The sequence below is a fragment of the Crinia signifera genome, chromosome 1 (assembly GCF_055691185.1).
Source record: "Crinia signifera chromosome 1, ASM5569118v1, whole genome shotgun sequence".
Lineage (NCBI taxonomy): Eukaryota > Metazoa > Chordata > Amphibia > Anura > Myobatrachidae > Crinia > Crinia signifera.
In genome coordinates, this window is record NC_139217.1 from 444630173 (window position 1) to 444653483 (window position 23311).

At 46.5% G+C, this 23311-nt stretch overlaps 1 protein-coding gene across 1 annotated transcript in view; it reads left to right on the forward strand.

Moving 5' to 3' along the window:
• The window catches only part of HCN1 (hyperpolarization activated cyclic nucleotide gated potassium channel 1), a 436596-nt gene that overhangs the window by 320058 nt on the left and 93227 nt on the right, over positions 1-23311 (forward strand). Inside the window, exon 4 of the mRNA XM_083153907.1 lies at positions 10053-10271. Within this exon, the coding sequence (XP_083010033.1) occupies positions 10053-10271 (219 nt within the window). The remainder of the gene's footprint in view (positions 1-10052; positions 10272-23311) is intronic.

A 23311-nucleotide genomic window follows, 5' to 3' on the forward strand; every position in this document is an offset into this window, starting at 1 on the left:
ACATCGCCGGGTACCGCATTCCTAATAAACGCATTTGCTATTATAAATGCAAAGGAAAGCTCTTCCAATTGGAGCTGTCCTTTGTGATGCACCCCCCTGGGCTGGACTTCCAGGTCTGCGGCCCGGGAGTCCATCTACGAATGCTCAGAGTGACAGCGGCACCCCCGGGGCATGCTGGGAGGGATTTTTTGCTGGCAATACCCTCCTTTAAATGGGTACTGCCTTTAGTGCATCAAGAAATGGGCTAAAAACCCCATAAACATAGTTTTTACTGCATTTTCCCTTTTAATGCAATGGGCCTGTTTCAGGTTCAGATCGATGTTCCCTACTTGGAAGTAGCAGCGATGTGTACATACTGTATGGTATCCGGTATAATCTGACGCTTCCTGAATGTATGTGTGATCTAGGGGGATCGTAGGCAACTTAACGGGGGATACGGTCGTATTGTCGACTAGGTCAACACCGTTGGGTCGACAGGCAACAAGGTCGACATGGATGAAGGTCGTCAGGTGTCTATGTCGACATGGGACAATGTCGACATGGGACAATGTCGACATGGTTTTAGGTGGACAAATGCGTTAGGTCGACATGGGTTAGGTCACGAGGGCATGTGCCGACAGGCGGTATTTCATGCCCTACCACCCACTAGGGCATGGTGGGAGAATAAAATAGTGTTCCGAGCACAGCGAGGCACCATGCCCGAAGCATTGCGAGCGGCTGCAGTTCACTTCCAACTGTGTCCATGTCGACTGTGTCAAAATTCGAGTAAAAAAAAACTGGAAAAACCCATGTCGACCTGTCGACCTAACGCATTTGTCGACCTAAACCCATTTCGACCTTGTCCCATGTCGACCTAGACACCTGTCGACCTTCACCCAAGTCGACCTAGAACCCTGTCGACCCAATGGTGTCGACCTAATGACTGTCAAGTCAGGTCGACAATATGATCCACACCCCTTAACGGGCAGTGCTGAATAAGGCCCTTAGTCTGATACGTGCACAGGGAATCGGATCACATTTACCATCAGTCTGACTGTGTTCTCTTTGATGGAACGTAGTCGTTTATTATAAAATGGCCGTAAGCGGGAATGTTATCGCAGCACTGTGAAAACTATCTTGTACTTTTTCCCATTATTGTGAATAGCTTGGAATACTAAACACAATCAATGCTACAAATAAATGTGTGCTGTTTCGCCGTGATGAAATTTAATTTATTTATAATTGATATATAAGAACTGGTAAACGAAAGGAATAAAAAGACTCAGGCGGCTATGGCCAACATTTAAGAATCTTGCAAGTGTCTGTATTTATAAAACACTTGTGAGACTATTAAATGTTGGCCATAGCAATCAATCAGATTGTACTTACCATTTATCTAGAACCTTCTAGACCAAGGATTCCCAACCCAAGTTCTCAAATTTGCATACTTTACCTTATGAGTCTGTCAAGCTATTTCATGTCGATCTTTCGTGGTAGACCCGGGGCTGGCCCGCCTATTAAGGGGACTACGCAGTTGACTAAGTTGCCATAGTAATCAGGGCACTGATGGAGTCTTCTCCACTGCTGTCAGCTCTCTGATTACTATGGTGCCTTACTATGAGCTGCCACGTGTGGAACGGGGAATGGGGTACAGTCGGGCAGAAAGTGGCAGGCAGCCTGGCTGTATTCAGAGCAGGGCCACGGCTATTTCAAATCTCGCGCAGCAGTGGTGGCTCCTGATCGGCTGCTGGACTGACCGCGAGCTCCAAATGACTCGCATTGATCTCCCCAGTGGCAACGAGCATGTAATCCCCCTTGGCAACAAGCATTTCACTTCCTCCTGGCATCGAGCTTGTAATCCCGCATGGCATCAAGCATGTAATCACCCATGGCATAGAGCATGAAGCCCCTAGCTTCAAGAATGAAGCACCTGGCATCAAACCCCTGGCAATGAGCGTTAACCTGTAACCCCTGGCATCACTGTGTGGAATAATGTGTAATGGGCATCACCGTGTGTGGCATAATGTGTAATGGGCATCATGGTGTGTGGTACAATGTGTAATGGGAATTATGGTGTGTGGCATAATGTGTAATGAGAATTATGATGTGTGTCACAATGTGTAGTGGGCATTACGGTGTGCGTAATGCTTGTGTCTAAGGTGCTCTAGATGGCGCAGTGTGTCTAAGGGGCTCTACCTGGGGTAGAGTGTTTAAGGAGCTCTTCATTGCACAGTGTGTGTCTAAGGGGCTGTTGCTGGCACAGTGTGTATAAGTGGCACTACTGTGTGGTGTAATGTGAATTGATAATATTATGTGGCTACGGCCTACATTTTTGTCTGCTCCCACTATCCCTATTTTTATGTATCAATTGATATTCCTCCCACATTGTAGCTCCACACCACAATATCCACAGTGAGCGTACCAAAAAACTTGGCTCTGGCCGGCCCAGGGTAGACCTATTGACCGTCGACCTTTTGGGGTAGAACTATTGACTGTCTATCTAGACCAGGCATTCCCAACCACGGTCCTCAAGGCACACCAACAGTGCAGGTTTTGTAGATATCCAGGCTTGAGCACAGGTGACTTAATTAGTATCTGAGGGATTCTGATTAAAGCATCTGTGCTGAAGCCTGGATATCACTAAAACCTGCACTGTTGGTGTGCCGTGAGGACCGTGGTTGGGAATGCCTGATCTAGACACTATAGACAACCCTCACCCTGTCAATGTTGACAGTCAAAAGGTCGACATAAGTTTTTCACGTTTTTTTTTAGCCGCCATGTGCCGACATCCACTACTGTGTGTGTGTTGGGAGAAAAAAATAGTGTGCTGAGCGCGGCAGTACACTTTGACACTTTGACAGTGTCCATGTCGACATTCAGAACAAAACCCAGACTGCGCATGCACGAGAACCGCCGCTTCACATTGCGGTGCGTGATGTCACGTTTGTTAGAAGCCGGCGCTAGCGCGTGTATAGTAGCGGGCCTAGCGGCCTCTAGGGTCCTGACAGGCAGCAGGACTGCTATCACCTGCCGCTGCCTCCTCCTGCTGCCTGGGCAGTGGCTGAAGTGGCCGTGTGACAACTGCCCCCGGATCAGTCTGCCCTTCAGCCTAGAGTGGCTGACTAGCTGGGCATCCCCTTCTCCACAAGCAGCTGGGGAACCTCCGCCCTCCACACACCCCGCAGCTCCGTGACCGCTCTGCAGAAAAGTGGAGGATGCTCAGCCGCCGCCATTACTGACTTCCTCATCTGCATGGCCAGCTCCACTCCCTGCCCAGTGCCCACATAGGGGCCAAGGACAGAACTCTGAGTACTCAGAGGAGACCAGACCCTCCCAGCCAGCCCCACATGTAGGTTACAGTGTATAAGAGGTGGGTGGCGCGATGGGTTATTGATAGGTATAATATATATGTGTGTTAAATAGATGTGAGGAGCTGATCGTCTTATACTGTATGTATATGTAATGATGTAGGGGGCTGATAATCATATATAGGGGGGTGTAGTCCACCTGTAAAAAGAATGTTAAAAGATACACACAGAAAAGTATAACTTTATATTACACACAAACATACACCTCACTTTTACACCAATATACTTACCAATCCAGGGTCCAGTGCTGGTCTCCCTCCTGCATAGCCAGCTCACCCCGCACTGACAGCTGGGTGAGCTGCCTTTCTCCGGCGCAGCTAACAGACTCTGCGGGCCACTTGAAATGATGGCAGGGGCCGCAATTGGCCCCCGGGCCGGACTTTGGACATGCCTGCCTTAGACCTTCCGTGGTCAACCCAATTCCCCATACAGACTCAGACGCACAGCCATGCTGGCGCCGTGAAACTACACAAGTACCTAAGTAACATTTAGCACCACAATTTAGGTCAATCCTGACAACAAGTGTGTCACAAACTCTGGTTCTAGAGTTCTGTAGCTAGAGGGATTCAAACAAAGTTTGCATGTTTCAGATACTTAAGTGTAGTTGTAATCAGTTCTGCTCAAGTAATTCCGCCCTGTAGTTGCAGGGATTTGGTTTCTATCCAGGCTGGTAGTTCTGCAGGCTCACTAAGAAAACACTGCTTTCCTTCATATACCACACTCATTGTATCTGGATATAGAGGGGAATGTTTAGTTCTCATTGTGTAGGTGCTATCTTCCTCCTGCTGTCATTCTCCGCTGCCTCTGTGCTTCTGCAGAAGGATCTGGGAACACCACTGTAGATGGTTATTGAACAATTTGCATAACTCAGGGAGCTGTTTTTTCATGCTAGAGCAGATATTATTTCCTTATCTACTGCAAAACAACACTGCAGTGGCTGAAGAATAAACAGGTAAAAACCCAACCAGGCATGGGGAGAATATACAAACTCCACACAGTTATGGCCATGATGAGAATCAAACCCATGACCTCGGGACTGGGAGGTGGTATTGCTATCCATTACACTGTCCGTGCTACCAGGTATCTATGAAAATGTCGGGGAATATACACAATTGTTGCTTTAGTAAATACAGAAATACAGTAGACAACAAGTTGATGGGCACACTTTAAAAGCAAAGACTACACAAACATGTCTGTAAATAAATATATATATAGATAGATATACAGATGGAGCGCCTCTCATTTTTGCTGGCGCCGCGCCAGCGCCAGAATCTGGTGGAGAGGCGCTCCATATGACTGAGACGTGCGTGCGTCTCACACGCACGCTCGTCTCAGGTTCCCGTCGGCGGGGGGACGGGAACCCTGTCCGTCTCCGCTTCAGGGAGACGGACAGGGTTAGGGGGGGGGGGCAGCAAGGCGGCGGGGACCCGGGGCGACCCCGTGGCAAGGTGGCGGGGACCTGGGAGGAGCCCCGTTGTAAGGCGACGTGCGCGCTCGTCCCCTGGCAGGGATGGCGGATGGCGAATCTTCCGCCATCCCCTGCAAAGAAGAGACCCGCTCCATCTGTAGATAGCTATATATACAGTGTTTACAGTACTCATTTATTTATAGGGCCATTGCACAGGGCTCTGTGGTTGTCTCCATCTCTGCCCCACAGACCTCACTTCTGGCTATCAGCGTGGCTGGAATGTTGCTAATGTGCCGTCTGGTCATGCACCCAGCATAGCAACGAGCATAGCAACATCCCGGCTGAAATAGAACTCCCATCTTATGGCCGCTACACACTGGGCGATTTCAGGGCATTTTCTAAATGATCTTATTAGATCGCTTAGAAAATGCCCCTACATGTGCTGTATCTATTCTCATTTACATACTCCTTTAACCATACCTCCCAACTGTCCCGCTTTCCACAGAAATCTCCCGTTTTTAGGGGACGTTCCCGCATTCCGCCCGGGGCCAGCATTATCCCTCAGGGGGAGGGGACAGTTGGAAGTCCCCGCTACCACCTGCTGGGCAGCGGTAAATAGGCATTTATTCCCCACAGAGGGGCAGCAGCAGCAAAACGGGGGCGTGGCCTCACTTGAGTGATGCAATTTGAAGGCCACGCCCCTGTGCCACGAACCTGCGGTGCGCGCAAACGTCCCTCTTCCTAACCGTTGAATGTTGGGAGGTATGATTTAGCCCCTCTCTCCTGTAAAAGTGTTTATAGTTTCTTTTTATCAATTAACAAAATGTAAAGTGAATTAACAGAAGATAAATCTAATTCAAATCAATATTTTGTGTGATCACCCTTGCCATGAAAACAGCATATATGACTGTACATATCAATGTGTTTACTTAGGAGCTCCATTTAGGAGATCTCTCGGGGGCACTAGGCTTGTTGTGAATGTATATGGAGTGCTGACTATAAATATAAAAATAAGCTACTACCTAAATTGAATTTTAAGTTTTAAGTGGACTTTGTTCGGGTTTTTTCTTTTACTCATACATGCCTACCCTCCCAAAATTGCCGGGAGGCTCCCACAAATCGGGTCCCCCTCCTGGCCCCCAGGAAGGTGGGCAAGTCTCCTGCATTGCCCCCATAGTCCCTGAACCCCCTTCCCTGCAGCATTAAAGTCCAAATTTTGAGGGTCCGCAGGCAGGGGGTGGGACTTAAATAATGCGAATCAACGCTTTCAACTGTCATGGGGTGGGGCTTGGTGACGTTAGCCTTGTCCAGTTTACCTGACTCATAGTTTGTGGTATCCTCTCCAGGCTTCTCTTTTACTTAGTAAAGGGTCTTTTCCACATAAAGAGGATACTTTTTTAGACAAATTGTCGCTTGTTCCTTTACTTTGTCACATCAACTCATACTTGTCTTATACAACCTATCTGTGTGGATTTGGCAAAAACTTAAGGTGAAATATATCCCTATTTGTGAACTTCAAGGAAACTCTTGGTCTGATCTAAGCTCATTTTTTCCAGACTTATTGTTGAATCCCCATAAAATGTGATTTTCATATGAAGCACCTTCCACAGAATTACCCCTGAAGAAGTTTCTTAGTGATTAAACGCATAGGGTAAACATGAAAGTATTCATTCAGAGATCTGCGACTAGAAAATGCTTCCCTTCCTATAAGGGTGAAATCCAAGTTCACTGAAGTAATGTACTGGATGACAAAATGTATGTATTTTATTTACCTGATTCTATGTGAATTTAGCATTAGAAGAAATTGTGATTGATATTATTTTAAAAATCAAATTGTGTTAGGGTGTCAAACTATTTCTAATAACAATATATGGGCATTACTGTTAGCAAATTAACCTGAGCGCAGCTGATATTCCGGTTCAGGTTTTTGCTGTTGCAGTGGTGACAGGTAGTCTGTTCACAGCAGGGAATATGGCACTGGTTTTGTGCTCACAGTCTGTGATGTCTAAGTGGGGTGTGGCAGCACCTGCTATATAAACCTTCCTCTCAGGCTAGGCAGGTGCTGCAGAATCCTAGTCAGATAGCCAGTCAGCCTTGTCCTGTGCCTAGTTAGTTTCTAGCAATTGTATTACATGTTGATTACAGTAATATAGATATAGGTCTTGGAGTTTGCATCTTTGCGCCTTGATCCAGACATAGACGTAATCAGGAGTTATGACTGTAACTGCTGGGTCTCTGTACCACCTTGTGGATCCAGCTAGGTTGCTGTTACACTCCCTCATTTCCTGTGTTACCTGTGTCTCACTGAGCAGCACTCACTGGTGTCAGCTTGGTGGCAGCTAGCTGAACCTGTGTGCTGCAGGTGAGCTCAGATCCTGATATCTTACCCTTTCTCTCAGTGCAGAGGCCACGGGTGTCAGCTTGGTGGCAGCTAGCTGAACCCGTGTACTGCAAGCGAGGGGTACGGGTTTAGGATATTTTCCTACGGTCTTCTTCATCTCTGACCTAGGAATCTATAGGCCTCCCTCTGTAGTACCCCGTTGGGACTGGGGTTGCCTATAGCAACAAGTACATTTACATGTCGAAGCATTACACCAAGCTCCACTATAGGTATCTCTCCCGTTACCGTAGAGATACTTATTCTCTGATACTGGGAGACGCTCTATCCGTTGGGCTCTCATCCTCCCAGCCCCTACCTGTGCCTGTGAGTTCCCCCAGTATCCTCTCTGTGTATTGTGTGTATGCTCCCAGTCTGTTTTAGTGTTAGTACTTGTTCACTACTGATGTTTGCACTGTTCCTATGTCTATGTGAGTCTGCCTAGCACTGCCCCTGTGTCTCTGTCCGTGGTCCTCTCCACGGTATCTAGTTTGTGCACTACTTTCGTAGTGTTGCTATTTAGCAATCTTGGGTCCTTTCTGGAGCATTGGAAAAACCTGCACCCGAAGTGGTTTCAAATATAGACCGTATATAATGTAGATAGAAATTCATGGGGTCGACACCAGATAGTCCACAGTTACATGGGCCTAGGTCAACAAAGTAAAAAGAGCAGCAGGATCGATAGGTCAATACAAATGGTCAATGTGGAAAAGGGAAACGCTTATTTTTGCTTGCTATTTCAACCATAACCCTAACCCTGCCTCCCCTTGGAGTGCCTAACCCCCCCCCCCTCCCTCCTTGAGTACCTAACCCTAACATCCCCTCCCCCCCCCCCCCCCCCCCCCCCGAGTGCTTAACCGTAACCCACCTCACCCTGGTGCCTTCTCTTAATCATTCCCCTTGTGCCTAACTCCAAACATACACAGCCTAAACTAACCCTCTTCCAAGTACCTAACCCTTCCCATCGCCTCTAATGTCTAACCCTAAACCTTGCCCCCAGCGCGGCAATCAGTGTTCCTGGCACTTGAAGATGATGTCATCTCTAAGCGCCGCACCCTGCACCTGTGTGCAGTGTAAATGGTGCCGGCCCGGGAATATTCCGGGTCAGCACCGCGGTGTAAATGGGGAAAATCCTGGATCCGACCCAGATTAGAACCATGCTCAAAATACCAGGTGGGATCTGGGATTTTGTTGTAAAAGCGGTATAACAAAACATACGTTTTACATTATGGCAGATCAATATCGAAATGAGAAAGCTAGAGGCGTCACAAATATTCCTGAGAACACGGCGTGACTTTTTGTTGTTTCAATTTATATTTTAAATTCAACAAATGAATTTAATGCTAAGGGAAAAGTTTTCAGTGGTTATTTAACCTATTTACCAACATAAATATATGCAGAGATACACTTCATAATTAAACTAACTAGAATTAATATGATGTTGATTTATGGTAATGAGCCATGAATAGAGGCAGCTATTTTTTAAGTTGATCTGTGTTGTGGTAAATCACATTACAGGTGTTAGGAACTGACAAGTTATTACGGAGTTTAGTTATAATATACAGTACAGTAAAACACACTTGGGGATACATTTAACCAATCAGATCAAGTCTATTGCATCCTAGAAAATTATACAGAATTTGATTGGTTGCTTTGGGCTCTTTTCAAAGCTTTAGTAAAGGTATCCCTTGAATTCTGGATTTACAGTAGAGGCTACAGATGGTGCGCCTCTCGTTCTTGTGGGTCCTGGCGATTCTATCGCCAACCGCCAGGACCCGCCATCAGATATAAAGGGGCGACGCACGTGAGACACTCGCTTGCTCCGTTCCGTCTGAGCCCCCTGCCGTCTCCCCGCCGCTCCCTCGTAGCTCCCCAACCCCCCCCCCCCCCCTTGATAAAGCTGCCCCTTAAGTGACAGCGAAACACATTGGTGACCAAGCTGGACCCATTGCGGACATTACACTTCACCTGCTTAATTCTCTGGGACCCCATATTTCCACCATCACCTTTTGGAGTACTTTACTTTTGGCACAATGCACTTTACAAAAGGAGCCCCCCACACAAGGCCTGGACCGGGGTAATTACAACGGCTCATTTGGAATTCAATTGGAGCACCTTCTCCTGTTTATATCAAACGCACTTTAGAGAGGATCCCCACAAGCAAATTAGTCCAAATTGGATCGGGACACCTCCAGCGACATACTGGGATTGTAACTGGACTCCAGTGCCATAATCCACTCCTCACTTGTTGTGGTCTACCAGAGCAGGTTATTTCAATTGGTCCACTTGTTGTTTTTAACAGTATTTCCACTTATTTTTATTGTTTGTTATGTGTTATTAATGAAATGTTTAATTTTATTACTAAGATTGGTTGACTCATTAAAATTTATGAGCGCTGCAACAAACTCTCCCCCCCACTGTGAGTGGCAGCCAAAAGTGCTTTACCCCTCAGATTGCCTCTGTCACACTGGGCGTCTCGCAGAAAGGCATACCTGTAGTCTTCCAAAAACCCCATTATATATAGTATAACACCAAATAATATAGCATTCGTATCCACTGTGTCTTTTTTTAATTGAGCCCCAGTAGTATAATCATCTACTGTATCTTTAGTTTTACAGACAATGAATGGATACTATTCCCCTAAAGCACAATGCAATTGATGTACAAGCATGAGTAGATACATGAGAGAGTTAGGAAAGCTATCTAATCATCTTAGCTCAGTGTGATAAGCGGCATCGGACAGGCTCTGGGGGCATGGTGGCTGCACAGCGAGAGGTGGGGCGCGCACATTTCAGATGTATGAAGACGTTTGCACGAGAGTCCGGTTAAAACTATGTGGATAGAAATTATTTAATTCATTCATTCTTGTATTTGTTGTAGATCTTGTATCTTATTAATTAAGATTCCTCTTCTTTTGCAGAATGATTCCTGGGGGAAACAGTACTCGTATGCACTCTTCAAAGCCATGAGCCACATGCTGTGCATTGGTTATGGGGCCCGAGCGCCCGTTAGCATGTCCGACCTATGGATAACTATGTTGAGTATGATTGTTGGCGCCACGTGCTATGCCATGTTTGTGGGCCACGCTACAGCCTTAATCCAGTCCTTAGATTCCTCACGACGACAATATCAGGAAAAGGTAACGCTTCTATTCTCTTCTTAAGTCTGACGTTCTAAAGGTTAAATGTACAACAGTAACCGCAGGTAACGATGCAGCCAGGATGTAACTAATGGGGTGATTACCGGGCATGTTCTCACTAGATCGCTTAGGAAATGCCCCTACGTTGCTCCATGTGTAGGGGCCACAGCGATAGCGATGTGTGTCCCCATGCAGCACTATAGCCCGGCGATTAATAACCAGCGTGCTGGATAAATCTAAATAATCGCCGGTCAGGGCCAGTGTTCTCATTGGAGATTGCTGTGTGCTGAGCGATCTTGGTAAGCGTGATGAGCGATCTAGCATCGCTCACACTGCACAGCAAATCTCCCCATGTGTAGGCCCCTTAAGAGGTCTCTTATATTACTTTTATTTTATGAAATTTTAAGTTTTTTCCTTAAATTATACTTTGCACATTTCCTACCAAACAATCTGCAAACCTCTGTAACCCATCCTAAGGTATCATTTTGTTTTGCCTAACACAGCGGTCTCCAAAGTGTGCATTGTAGCCCCATTGGGTGGATAGGGGTGCCATGGGTGGATATGCCAATGAAAGTTATCTGGATAGGCCACATGTAGCCTCTCTAATACCCCTTTCACACAAGCCAAAATTCCCAGGTTGCCCCAGGGAACAACCCGCACCTAGCGCTGGTGTGAAAGGTTCCCGGGCCAATTTCCCAGGAAAATTTGCCGGGATTTCAACCCTGCTAGCTAGCAGGGTTGCTCTTGAAATCAGCCCGGGTTACTGGCTGGTGTGAAAGCTACTGACCCGTGCAGCGAAGTCCAGACTGCGGGGATCCGGGCAGCGGCGGCATTACTAAATTTGAAAACATATTGAAAAGACTGGCCGGATGCTCTCAGCCAATCAGCGTCCGGCCAGTCTTTTAAAAATGTTTTCAAATTCAGCAGCGCTTCCTGCTACGCTGCCCGGCAAATAGCGCTACAAGCGTCCAGCCGCCGCTGCCCGGATCCCCGCAGTCTGGACCTCGCTACTCGCCACCCACTGCCCAGATTCCTCTGCTGCACATAGGTGCCCTCCCAGCGCTGTCTCTCTCCCCTCACACCAGAAAATGTATTTTCTGGTGTGAAAGGGGTATAAGCAGCCCATGACTATTTACACAGAACAGCTAGCCCCATCCTGTGCTGTCACTTGGAAAATCGGCTCGGTATAAGTCTACTATGTGCAAGCTGCAGGCTGTTCGGGAGTCTGCCCGTATTCTTAAAGTGGCAATCATTTACCAGGCAAAACCAGGTCAGTTTTGCCTTGTAAATGACTGACGCTTCGAAAATCCAGGCAGACTCGCAGGAGTTCCCGGGCAGCCTGCACCTGGCAGGCTGCCCCCGGTGTGAGATTTATGCTGCTTGTCACCGAAGTGTATCAGGAGGAGCTTGTTACAGATTTTTAGCTGCGTAAAACAAAACGTAATCCTAGGATGTTGTATGGTAAAGAAAGCAATCCGGTCGGATTGGCGAATGAACACAGCAGATTGAGCACTTTGTGGTTTGTACTTGAACACACAATGACTTTGATTAATGAAAATTACTCTCCTTGCTACTTGTCTGACTTTCTTAAGATGAGAATAAGACCTAAATTCCATGTCCTTGGGCTGCTGCACATATGCTGTGGGAGCACTTTGTTAGACTGTCATACTAATTGGGTTATGGGGAGTTAATGATGACAAAACATTAAATATTGATTTATCACTCAACTTGTCTGCATCACGTTCTCCTCGTAGCCCCAGAGCAGCTGGTGGCAGCTGAAGCCGATGCAGTAGGATGAGGGTTACAAACGAGTATTTTGCTCTACAATTCCTAACACTCTTTAAAAATATATATATATTCGTAGTTGGAAGCAAAGCAAATAGAGCAAGTCACTTTGTATATGGGACAAACCTGTGTTGCAATGCGAGGCAAGCAAAGACATTTATTATTTATGCATGCAGGGTAAATACTGGCTGCTTTTGCGTGTAGCCTGCGCATGCTGGACAGATTCATTCTTACACTGTAATTTTGATTTAAGTTTGGACACATTCCTCTTAATCAAAATCTCAAGTAAAACTCAGGCGTTGCCCAGCTGTTGGTAGCACCAATGATGGCAGTTTCTTCTCGCCATGTTGTTCGCAGTGCCGACTTACTCGGCGGCTACAAACAGCGGGAAATCCATTCCATGGTGAGTGAGTATGAATGGATTTCCCCGTGTGCACGGCTGTGTACATATTTGCAGCCGTGAACAGGGTGGGGAGACACCGTACTGGGGTGGCGTTTACCTGATCGCTGGGCTGCGAATGTCCGCAGCCCAGCGATCAGGAAAACGCCACCCCTGTCAGGTCTGAATCAGGCCCAATGTGTATTCCTTGTATAGCACAGAAGACACTGCAGAGAATTAAAAGTAAACATTCACAATTTACTGTACATACATAAACATAACAAAAATATACATACTGTACATAAACATAACAAAATATACATACTGTACATAAACATTACAAAAATATACATACTGTACATAAACATAACAAAATATACATACTGTACATAAACATAACAAAAATATACATACTATACGTAAACTTGACAGAATATATATATATATAGCATATTCATACGTAAAACAGCAATCTACATATACACAGACATAAATAAAACAATATACATACATAAACATAACAAAAATATACATACTGTACATAATCATGACGGAAAAATATATAGATACAAATGCTACAACAACCAAAATATAAAATAAACAATATACATACTGTACTTAAACATGAAACAACAATATACATAAACACAAAAATACACATACTGTACAAAAATATAATAACAATATACCTACTGTACACAAACAACAAAAATATACATACTGTACACAAACATACCAAAATATACATACTGTACACAAACAACAAAAATATACATACTGTATGTAAACTTGACAGAATATATATAGCATATACATACGTAAAACAGCAATCTACATATACACAGACATAAATACAAAAGTATACATACAGTACATAAACATAACAAAAATATACATACTGTACATAATCATGACAGAAAAATTGATAGATACAAATGCTACTACAACCTACATATAAAATAAACAATATACATACTGTACTTAAACATGAAACAACAATATACATAAACACAAAAATACACATACATAAATATAATAAAACCATATACATACTGTACAGAAATAAACATGACAAAACAACATACGTACACATAAACGGGTTCCAGGTGATAGATATTGTTGTGTCATGTTTATGTACAGTATATATGGATTCACTATTGAATCCCGGCGGTCGGGATCCCGGCGTTCAGAATCCCGACGCCGGAATACCGACAGCCGAAATGCCGACAAGGGGGGGACGTGGATCGCCCCCCCTTGCGGGCTAGCTGCGCTCGCCACGCAGCGGGCCTGGTGCCTCGCTACGCTCGGCACACTAATTTATTCTCCCTCCAGGGGTGTCGTGGACACCCACGGAGGGAGAATGTGTCGGCATTTCGCCGGTCGAGATTCCGGCGCCGGGATCCCGACCGCCGGGATTGTAAGTGCATCCCGTATATTTAGTTGTGTTTATGTGGATTGTGATTCAAAAGACCGACAATGAATAGGTCGATAGGTCAACGCCATATGGTTGACATGCATTAGGTAAACAGGCACACAAGGTTGACAGATGAAAGGACAACAGTGCTAAAGCTTGACGGGTTCAAAAGGTCGACAGGCTCAAAAATGTCAACATGACAATGGTTGACACACAATTTTTTGTTTTAAATTTTTTTTTCATTGTGGTGAAATTTTGACCCTGTGTTGACCTACTGTCGACCTCTTCATTGTCAATCTTATGACCCACAACCCACATAAACACATCAATATACAGTATATAATGTAAATAATACACGTCAAACCAATGGACCATTGCTCTCTCAGCTTTGCCCTGTGTTGCAGGTGTCTTTAGATTAATAGGCCGATAATCTAGGCAAGAACATGGAGCTCTAATACAGGCATGGCCAAACGATGGCCCTCCAGCTGTTGGGAAACTACAATTCCCATCATGCCTTGCCACAGTATTGCTGTTAGGGAATGCTAAAACTATGGCAAGGCATGCTGGGATGTGTAGTTTGACAACAGCTGGAGGGCCCCAGTTTGGCTACGCCTGCTCTGATATATTTCCTCTGTTGCCAACAACAACGTTTTTTTCTTCACTCATGCAAAGTAAAACAAATTGCAGCAGTAGTCATAGTATCTGACAGGCTTTGAAGATAAAAGTATGATTTTTACATTAGATGCTGTAGGTTTCTCCTGTCCTCATTCTGACAGTCTGTGAAGAGAAGACGGAATTCTATTTTCCTGTTATTTTTTGTCAGAATTGTCTGTTATTTCCTGCTAGCAAATTCAATGGGAAACACAGAGCCAACGAGTCTGGCGTACTGTACTTGCAGCATCTCATGCTCTATATTACATGTACAAAGGTACTTACAAGAGTGACCATGGATACCGCTAAGTGAACACAAATGCATATATTATGTCCTGGTGGGAAATGTTTTCCAGTGACAGGCTGAGCTGAATGGTGGCGAAATGCTGTACCTGCCTGGTCAGGGATGACTAGCTGCAATATTGCCACTGGCTTTGGGTAATGAAGTGAAGAGATGGCAAGAAAAATTATTCATTGTGGGCACTCACGTAGCACTTTGTATCTGTATCAAATGATGTCTAACCACTGGAAGGCCAATGAGACAGGGGCTTGCTACATGCCACTACTCTATGGATCTGAATGTTTAATGAACTAAAAAAAAAACTGTACAGGAAAATAAATCTGTCTAAAAGTGGTTTATCACTCTTATACCCTTTCACATCGCACCTAATTACCGGGTTCATGCCGGTTTCTTGCCGGTTCGACCAGGTAATTGGTGCAATGTGAAAGGGTATAGCAACACGGCAATACGAACCGGGCAAAAAGAAGGGTTTTTAACGGTTCGTTGCTGTGCAGTGTGAACGGTTTAATCGGGTCGAACGACACGTTTCCCGTTCACACTATGGAGGAGGCAGCGATTGGAGCAGCGCCAGCGCTAAGCGCTGCCTCCATAGTATGCTGCCCGCCCCTGATGACGCGCCGGCGCTCCGCCGTGCCCCACATGATGTCAGTGTACCGCCAATAGTGCTGCAATCTGAACAGATGGCACATGCTGAGTCGCACCGGGACTGAGCCGTTTCAAAGTCCCGGTGCGACAATGCATTTGCCGTCTGAAAGCAGTATCAGGTGTGTACACACGCTTCACTTTGCTTTAGATTTGATGTCCGATTCGATTTTCTATTAGATCTGGCGTTAGATCTTTGCATTCAATTTGGCATTAGATCTGTACTTTTGCATTTGATATTTATTTCGATAATTGAATTCGATTTACATTCAAGGTACAGTGTACACATTCGATTTACTGGATCAAATTCAATATTTCCTTGCCTGCACAGCAGTGGCGTAACTACCGAGGGTGCGGGGGGTGCAGCTGCTATGGGGCCTGGAGTGTCTCTAGGGCCCGCAGCTCCACCTGCACCCAGTTCAGCCTTCTACCTAAGCCACCACATCTGCCAATAGCCACCAATGCCCCAACTGGATATAATCACCCTCTTCTGCAGGGGTGCCACTAGGGAGGCCAATCCCGGGATCGGGATCGGCGGGATTCCGGGATTTTAGCCTAAAAACGGCGGGATTTCAATCCCGGGATTGAGCCTTCCAATCCCGGGATTGCGGGATTAGTACCTGATTGTAAAAATCCAGCAGACGGCTGTTTGGAACAGTGTCTGTGTGTGCTGTAGCGGCATGACGGTGGCCGGGCTACGCAGCGTGACCCCTGACATCACATAACGCTGCACAGCCCGGCCGCCGTCATGCCGCTGCAGCACACATAGACACTGTTCTGAAGTTGTTCACCTGGCCGCCCGCCCGCTGAGGAGCTCCCAGCCGCCCGCCCGCTAAGGAGCTCCAAGCCGCCCGCCTGCTGCGCAACACCTAGCCGCCAGCTCGCCCGCTGAGCAGCTCCCAGCCAAGCTGAGTGCCAAGCTGAGTAGCTCCCAGCCGCATGCCCGCTGGAGATGGTCCTGCTACTGCCTGTCACCACCATCATGTAAGTGACAGCGCAGGGCAGGAGGGATAGTGGGGATTAGTCTGCCGTGTTAATGTGCGGGTCGGCCAGTTTGGGGAGGAGGGACGTGGGTTGTTTTTTTTTTTTTACCATGGAGGCCAATCCCGGGAATCCCGGGATTGAGCATTTTTCAATCCCGAATCCCGGGATCGAAAAAATGCCCCGGGATTGGCATCCCTAGGTGCCACTATAGCCGGGCATCTTCTTGATGGAGGTTACGCTACCAGTGCATACCGGCGCCTCCTCTCGTCTCTCCGTCTGCAGTAACTGTCACACACATCACTCTCAGTCACCCGGCCCACAGCCGCCCCTCCCGCCGGTTTCCACTCACTTCTATAAGCAAAATCGAAACCAAAACCTTTCAAATTAAAGCGTGTGCACAACCCTTTAATGATGAGCGTTTCCAATGCTGCTCTTTGATCAGTGGTCATAGGGAGTTCTAAGGGGCCTATTTGTAAAGCTAAAATTTAGGAACAATTCTCCAAAAAATGAAAATGAACCCCTGAGTTTTGGGACTATATAGCAGAGGGATAACCCTCACTGAGGGGTGAATTTATGAAGCTTGGAGAAGTGTTATCTATCCCCATAAAGAACGTTATGAGCAAGGTGATAATGGTTCAGCCAATCAGCTACAATATGTAAATTGACAGGTAAGAGCTGATTGGCTGAACCATTATCACCTTGCTCATAACGTTCTTTATGGGGATAGATAACACTTCTCCAAGCTTCATAAATTCACCGCTAAGCTTGGTAAAGGATTCGTCATATCTATCTATGAGGACTGCAGAAGTTCCCCATCTGGGGGCTGATTCAGACCAGTTCGCACGAGTCCAAATTTGACCCCTTCTCCGATGGCGGGGTATGCGCTCAGGTTATTTTTCGCATGTGCAGACCGCCGCAGCTAGTACCTTCGGCAAATATTTCATCCGCCGCGCCACTCGCTGCCAGAGTGACAGGCAGGGGGTTGGACCTTTTGACAGTCGACCTTCCCTAATGCTTGTGTCGACCTTCCCATCCTGTTGACCTTAGCTACGTGGACCTATTTCATGTGTCGACCTAAGCCGTGTGGACCTTTAGTGTTCGACCTAATGTATGTTGACCTTTATAGTGTCAACGCTATGACCCATATCCGTCTGTAGGAGGAGCCAAGTTCTACACCTGAGGACGCATCCTCACCATCCTGACCATCGCTCACACGTCACGCTGGTTCTAGGCACTGGCCAGTCTGCATTAACTGGCCATAGGATCCGGAGTCCAGGAAGTCTGGACCCTGGATCCATCATGCCTTCAAAAGGTCTACAGCAAGTTGGTCGACAATTGTTAGGTCAACATGGTTCTAGGTCGACATGGGGTTAGGTCAATAGGTTAACACAAGCATTAGGCTGACAGTGTCTAGGTCGACAATCAAAAGGTCAACATTGGGGATTTTAACTGTTTTTTTTTTTTACCCGAATGTCGACACAGTCGACATGGACACAGTTTCCAGTGCACAGCTTTACTCGCGATGCTTCAGGCACACTATTTTATTCTCCCGCCACGCCCAAGTGGATGGTAGGGCATGAAATACCGCATGTCGGCACATGTCGGCTCAAAAAACAGGGAAAAACCCCTTGTCGACCTTTTGGCTGTCGACCTAATGCTTGTATCGACCTAATGACCTGTTGACCTTGACCCATTTCGACATAGAACCATGTCGACCTATCCCCATGTCGACCTAACGGTGTCAACCTCACGACTGACAACCAACTTGCTGTAGACCCAATGACCGTATCCCTCTTAGACATGTGCAGATTGCTCCAGCATCGGCAGGCCCAGCGCGTTGTACAATAGTAGCACCGTCACCACAGCAAAAGAAGCATTCAACTAAGCGAGCGCGTCTGTACGCATTTCCAGAAATGCCTGAACTAGACATGAAAAAGAAAGTTAGATTTACATTTTTTTTTTTTAAAACAGTTCCTACCTGAACATCGTTAGATCAATGGTTTGAATTCGCATGAAAAATTCATGTGATTTGTTTCAAGGAAATCTGACTTTCGAGACTACAAAGTAACAAAAACAGTGAAAGAATATTACATACAGCATAATTGTAACCAGTAAATAATAAGTGTGGAGATAGGAATTTATATACAAAGAAAAAAAAACGTTAACAAGACAGAGAAATATCATCTAGAGAAAGAAACATACGTATGGAATTACAAAGGTGAAGACGTCACAAATCCCATCGGTAGTAGAAAAACAATGTTTTTTTTTTTTTATAAAAAATGAAACCGGACTGTCAGCAGAATATTATTGCAGGTGCGCGCTCAGAATAGCTGCTGGAACTTGTACCTTGTCTTCCCAAATTGAGTATGTTCTGTAGGAATTACCCACACTGCAGTTATCACATTTAGGTCAGTAAGTTCTACGTCTGTGCAGCTTACACGCAGTGATATATGTATACGCAGTGTATGAATGGACTCATAACTTTGTCATGTAGAGAAAGGTCAATGGGGAGGGAAACATGTAGGGGAGGGGGGCTGGTGTGTGTGTGTGTGTGTGTGTAGATGTGTGCTACAAAGGCATTTTATTCTAAGCTATTTCACAATATAGTTTATAAATGTAAGTTGATTTGAAGATGAACTAGTGAGATCAGTCTGTCTAGTGCAGATTTGCTGTTTTATGATATGTTGTGCAATTAAGGTGATTCAGTCAGGCAGGGATGGACGGGGGTCCGTACCTACGCGGCAGAGACAGTGTATTAAGCGCACATGAAAAGGGGGTGTGGGCATAACTTATACGGTTGTGTCATGAGTCAGGGTTGGGCCTGCGTCTCTGTATACCGGGGGCCAGGCAGATCTCTGGGAGGCTGTTCCATCAGCCCAGTTTTTCTGTGTGGCTGGATTGGCCCATTAAACCATCGGCAGCTCTGGCATTTCACCATTTGCTCTGGTATTTTACCATTTCATTATATGCATATACAATGACAGCACTCCAGAGGTCCACATGGCGTTGCCTCTTCTGTCTACTCATTACCTTCACCAACTCCTACAGTACCTTCAAGACTTTACACGTGCTGCTCCTTTTCTCTGGAATTCTCTAACTTTCCCCCTCAGACTCCACCGCTCTCCACCCACTTCTTCACCAAACTCAGCCAACTCTCACCTTAATAAGCACACATCAGAAAGATATCGTTCCAACCAGCCAACTTTTGGCTGGTTGGAATGATAATCTTTCAAGTGTGTAGGAGCAAACGATTATCAGCCGTTTGCTTCCACACGGCCAAACACGCTGATAAACGGCCCAAAACGGTCATTCCAACTAGCTGGGAAAAATCGGTACTCTTTACTTAGTACGGCGCCCGTCGCGGGCATCGCGGGTACATTTATGTATGGCCGCGACGCGACCGACGCGATGCCCGCGATTTCCCATTGAAACCAATGTAAAACATGAAAATCGTGTCGGTCGCGGCCGGCCATAAACGTACCCGCGATGCCCGCGACGCGATGCTCCCGATTTCCCATAGGAAGCAATGTTAAAACCCGCGATGGACCCGATTTTAGTGTTAAATGCCTCAATCCACCCGATTTGGCCATAGGAATCAATGTTAAATGAGCCACAGAGCCCATTAACCCTTAAATGTCCCCCCCAATTTTTAACGCCACCCCACGATCCACGCCAACCCGAAGCGTGGCGAGCGCAGCGAGCCCGCGAGGGGCGGCGGTACGCGTCCTCCGACCTTTTCATGCCCTACTATCCACGTCGGCGTGGTGTGAGAATAGAATAGTGTGGCGAGCGCAGCGAGCCACCGAGCCCGAAGCGTGGCGAGCGCAGCGAGCCCCGCGAGGGGACGCGGATACCTTCACAGTTATACGCGTCCCCTCGCGGGCTTCACAGGTGTCCGTGGCGACCCGGACACCTGTGAAGCCCGCGAGGGGACGCGTCTACCTGTGAAGGTATCCGCGTCCCCTCGCGGGGCTCGCTGCGCTCGCCACGCTTCGGGCTCGGTGGCTCGCTGCGCTCGCCACACTATTCTATTCTCACACCACGCCGACGTGGATAGTAGGGCATGAAAAGGTCGGAGGACGCGTACCGCCGCCCCTCGCGGGCTCGCTGCGCTCGCCACGCTTCGGGTTGGCGTGGATCGTGGGGTGGCGTCAAAAATTGGGGGGGACATTTAAGGGTTAATTGGGCCTAATTCAGGGTTAATATGGCCAAATCGGGTCAATTGAGCCATTTAACAGTGAAATCGCGGTCAATCAGCCTTTTTAACATTGTTCCCTATGGGAAAATCGCGGTGATCGCGGGCATCGCGACCATCCAATTTTACCCGCGATGCCCGCGATGACCGCGATCACCGCGATTTTTACCCGCGATGACCACGATTTTGATCGTTGGCGCCCTTCTAGGTAAAGAGTACCGAAAAATCAAACCTGTTTGATTTTTCCCAGCTTATCGTTCTGGAGCAGCACAAATGGCTCCATCCCCTGCACCTTCCTAACCACTAACAGCAACACAAAATCCAAATTGCCCTTCAAATCACCCGGCAAGCACAGACAACCCCCCACCTCATTACCCCTTTAGAATGTAAGCTCTCACGAGCAGGGCCCTCTCTCCTCATGTGCCTTTCTTAGAATATATAAACCTCTGCCACCCTGATGATTGCTTCAGTGTCCTGTCCCCTGATGCAACTATCTATATTAACCATGTACTTGTCCTAAACTGTCTTGTACTGTAATTTGTTATGTGTTTTTGATTATAACTATGCTCTGTAAAGCGCTGCGGAATCTGTGTGCGCTATATAAGAAACTGTTAATAATAATAATAATAATTACCGGCAAAACAGCAGTCTCAGGAACCCATCCACATAGACTGGCACCAAGGTCCAGGCACCACTGCTGTGCTGTAGCCGCCAGGTCCACACACCATCCCCCCAGAGCCGCCACCTGCCGGGTCCCGGAGAGCCTGCACCGCTACCCAACTATGCTCCCTGTCAGCACACTTGCCACTATACACTTCTCTGCTCTCCCTGTCCTGTCCCCTGGCATATATATATATATTTGTTTTGTATAACGTGGCACACTGAATTACCGGGGTGCGATGCTGAACAAATTGCATACGGTGCAGTTCTGTCAGTTAAGAACAAAGCAGGCGGCACTAGTGGGATTTCTTTGAAATAATACTGATATTGCTATAAATAAAACATGCATTACTTGGTGCTCATATCGACATGTCACTTTTTCAGGATAGCAGCACGAGAAAGTGTGATGTGCTAGGTGCAGGAAAGCAAAAATGTACCAAAGGGGGACAGCAGCATGAATCTCCGATCCCTTCTGCAGTCCCCCCTAGGTTTCTATGGGGGATGCAAAGCTGCCCAATGTATCAACATCAGGCAACAGTGCTTCGCATCCCTAGGCTATCGCCATTCTGACACGATGACTATGGCTACGGGATCGCACTGCTGCCGGGGCAGTGTGGTTAGCGGGATCGGCGGGGGGGTCAGCGCTAACCGCTGAGCGCATCCTAGGGACAGGCTCCTTTTGGAGCCCTGTCCCTGTGCCTCAGGGATGATACATCATGGGCGGCAACATTTCGCCCAAATCGCATTGTAAATGCGATAATTGATAAATGGGCCCCTTAATCATCTAGATCACTATTCTACTGAAGGCCGTAACTAATCGACTATATGTTACAACACTGGGGAAGATTGTTACAAATTATTTGCATTTAACAATTTCAAGAGATAGATATAACATATAAGATTGCCTAGTGTGTGAGGCAGAGCGCCTCCAACTTTATAAGGGACCAAAAGTAATGGGATAATTGACTCAAAAGCTATTTCATGGACCGGTGTGGGCTATTCTCTCATTATTTCATCATCAATTAAGCAGGTAAAAGGTCTGGAGTTGATTCCAGGTCAACCATTTTTGGAAATGTAGATAACCCCAAAAAAGACATTTGTTTGGCTCCAGTTCAATGAAATAGACATTTATTAAACAAAGATCCGAAACAGGCGGACACTGCCCGCCCACTTCTGTGACATCAGAAGTTGGACAGAAGTTGGCGGGACTAAAAAAAAATAAAAAAAAATTTTGCTGGTTGGAAGAAAAGTTGGTTAGTTGTGTGGAGCACTGTTTAGTTGGACAGACAAGTTGGATGGTTGGGGGTTTGAAGGGATGGAAAAACAGTTGGTCTGAAGTTGGTCTAATGTGTGGCCAGCATAACCCCCTCTTCCACACTCACTGATATCCCATCTGTGTCACATCTGTCTGTCTGCCCATCCCCTTTAGAATGTTTTCTGCCACCCTGATACCTGTTTGTTGATGCACCTAAGTTTATATACCCTGTACTTGTCCTATACCGACTTCTACTGAACGTCACTGTTTCCTTGTGTTTCCTATTTGTTTATGTGCTATGTGATTGGACGCTGCAGATCCTTTATGGCGCCATATAAAAAGGATGATAATAATACGAGCAATAATAATTATATAATCACATCCCCACTCACCACTACCTATGCCAAACCATGTTCACTGAACACCTTCCACTGTGCCAACCTGGTGTCCCGTCCCCCCCACTATGAAGTCGGCAAGTGTAGTGTATCCATGCCTTAGGGAATAAAGATTGTTCCATTGTTGTCTTGTGAGTGATTAAATATTTAGTTGCATGTAAAGTGGTCCCAACTCTAGCCACTTCCTGCAGTCAGAAGTCCCATGCAAACATATGCTGGTATTACGTATTGCCCACACTGCCCCAGCCCTCCACATGTGAGGGCAGCTGTCATCATTATTACTGTATCTACATTTGCACCATCCCTAGACTTTATCGCAGGAGACTCAATTGAATCTGAAGGAATTCTGTGTACAGTGCCGTATACTAGTTACCAGCCA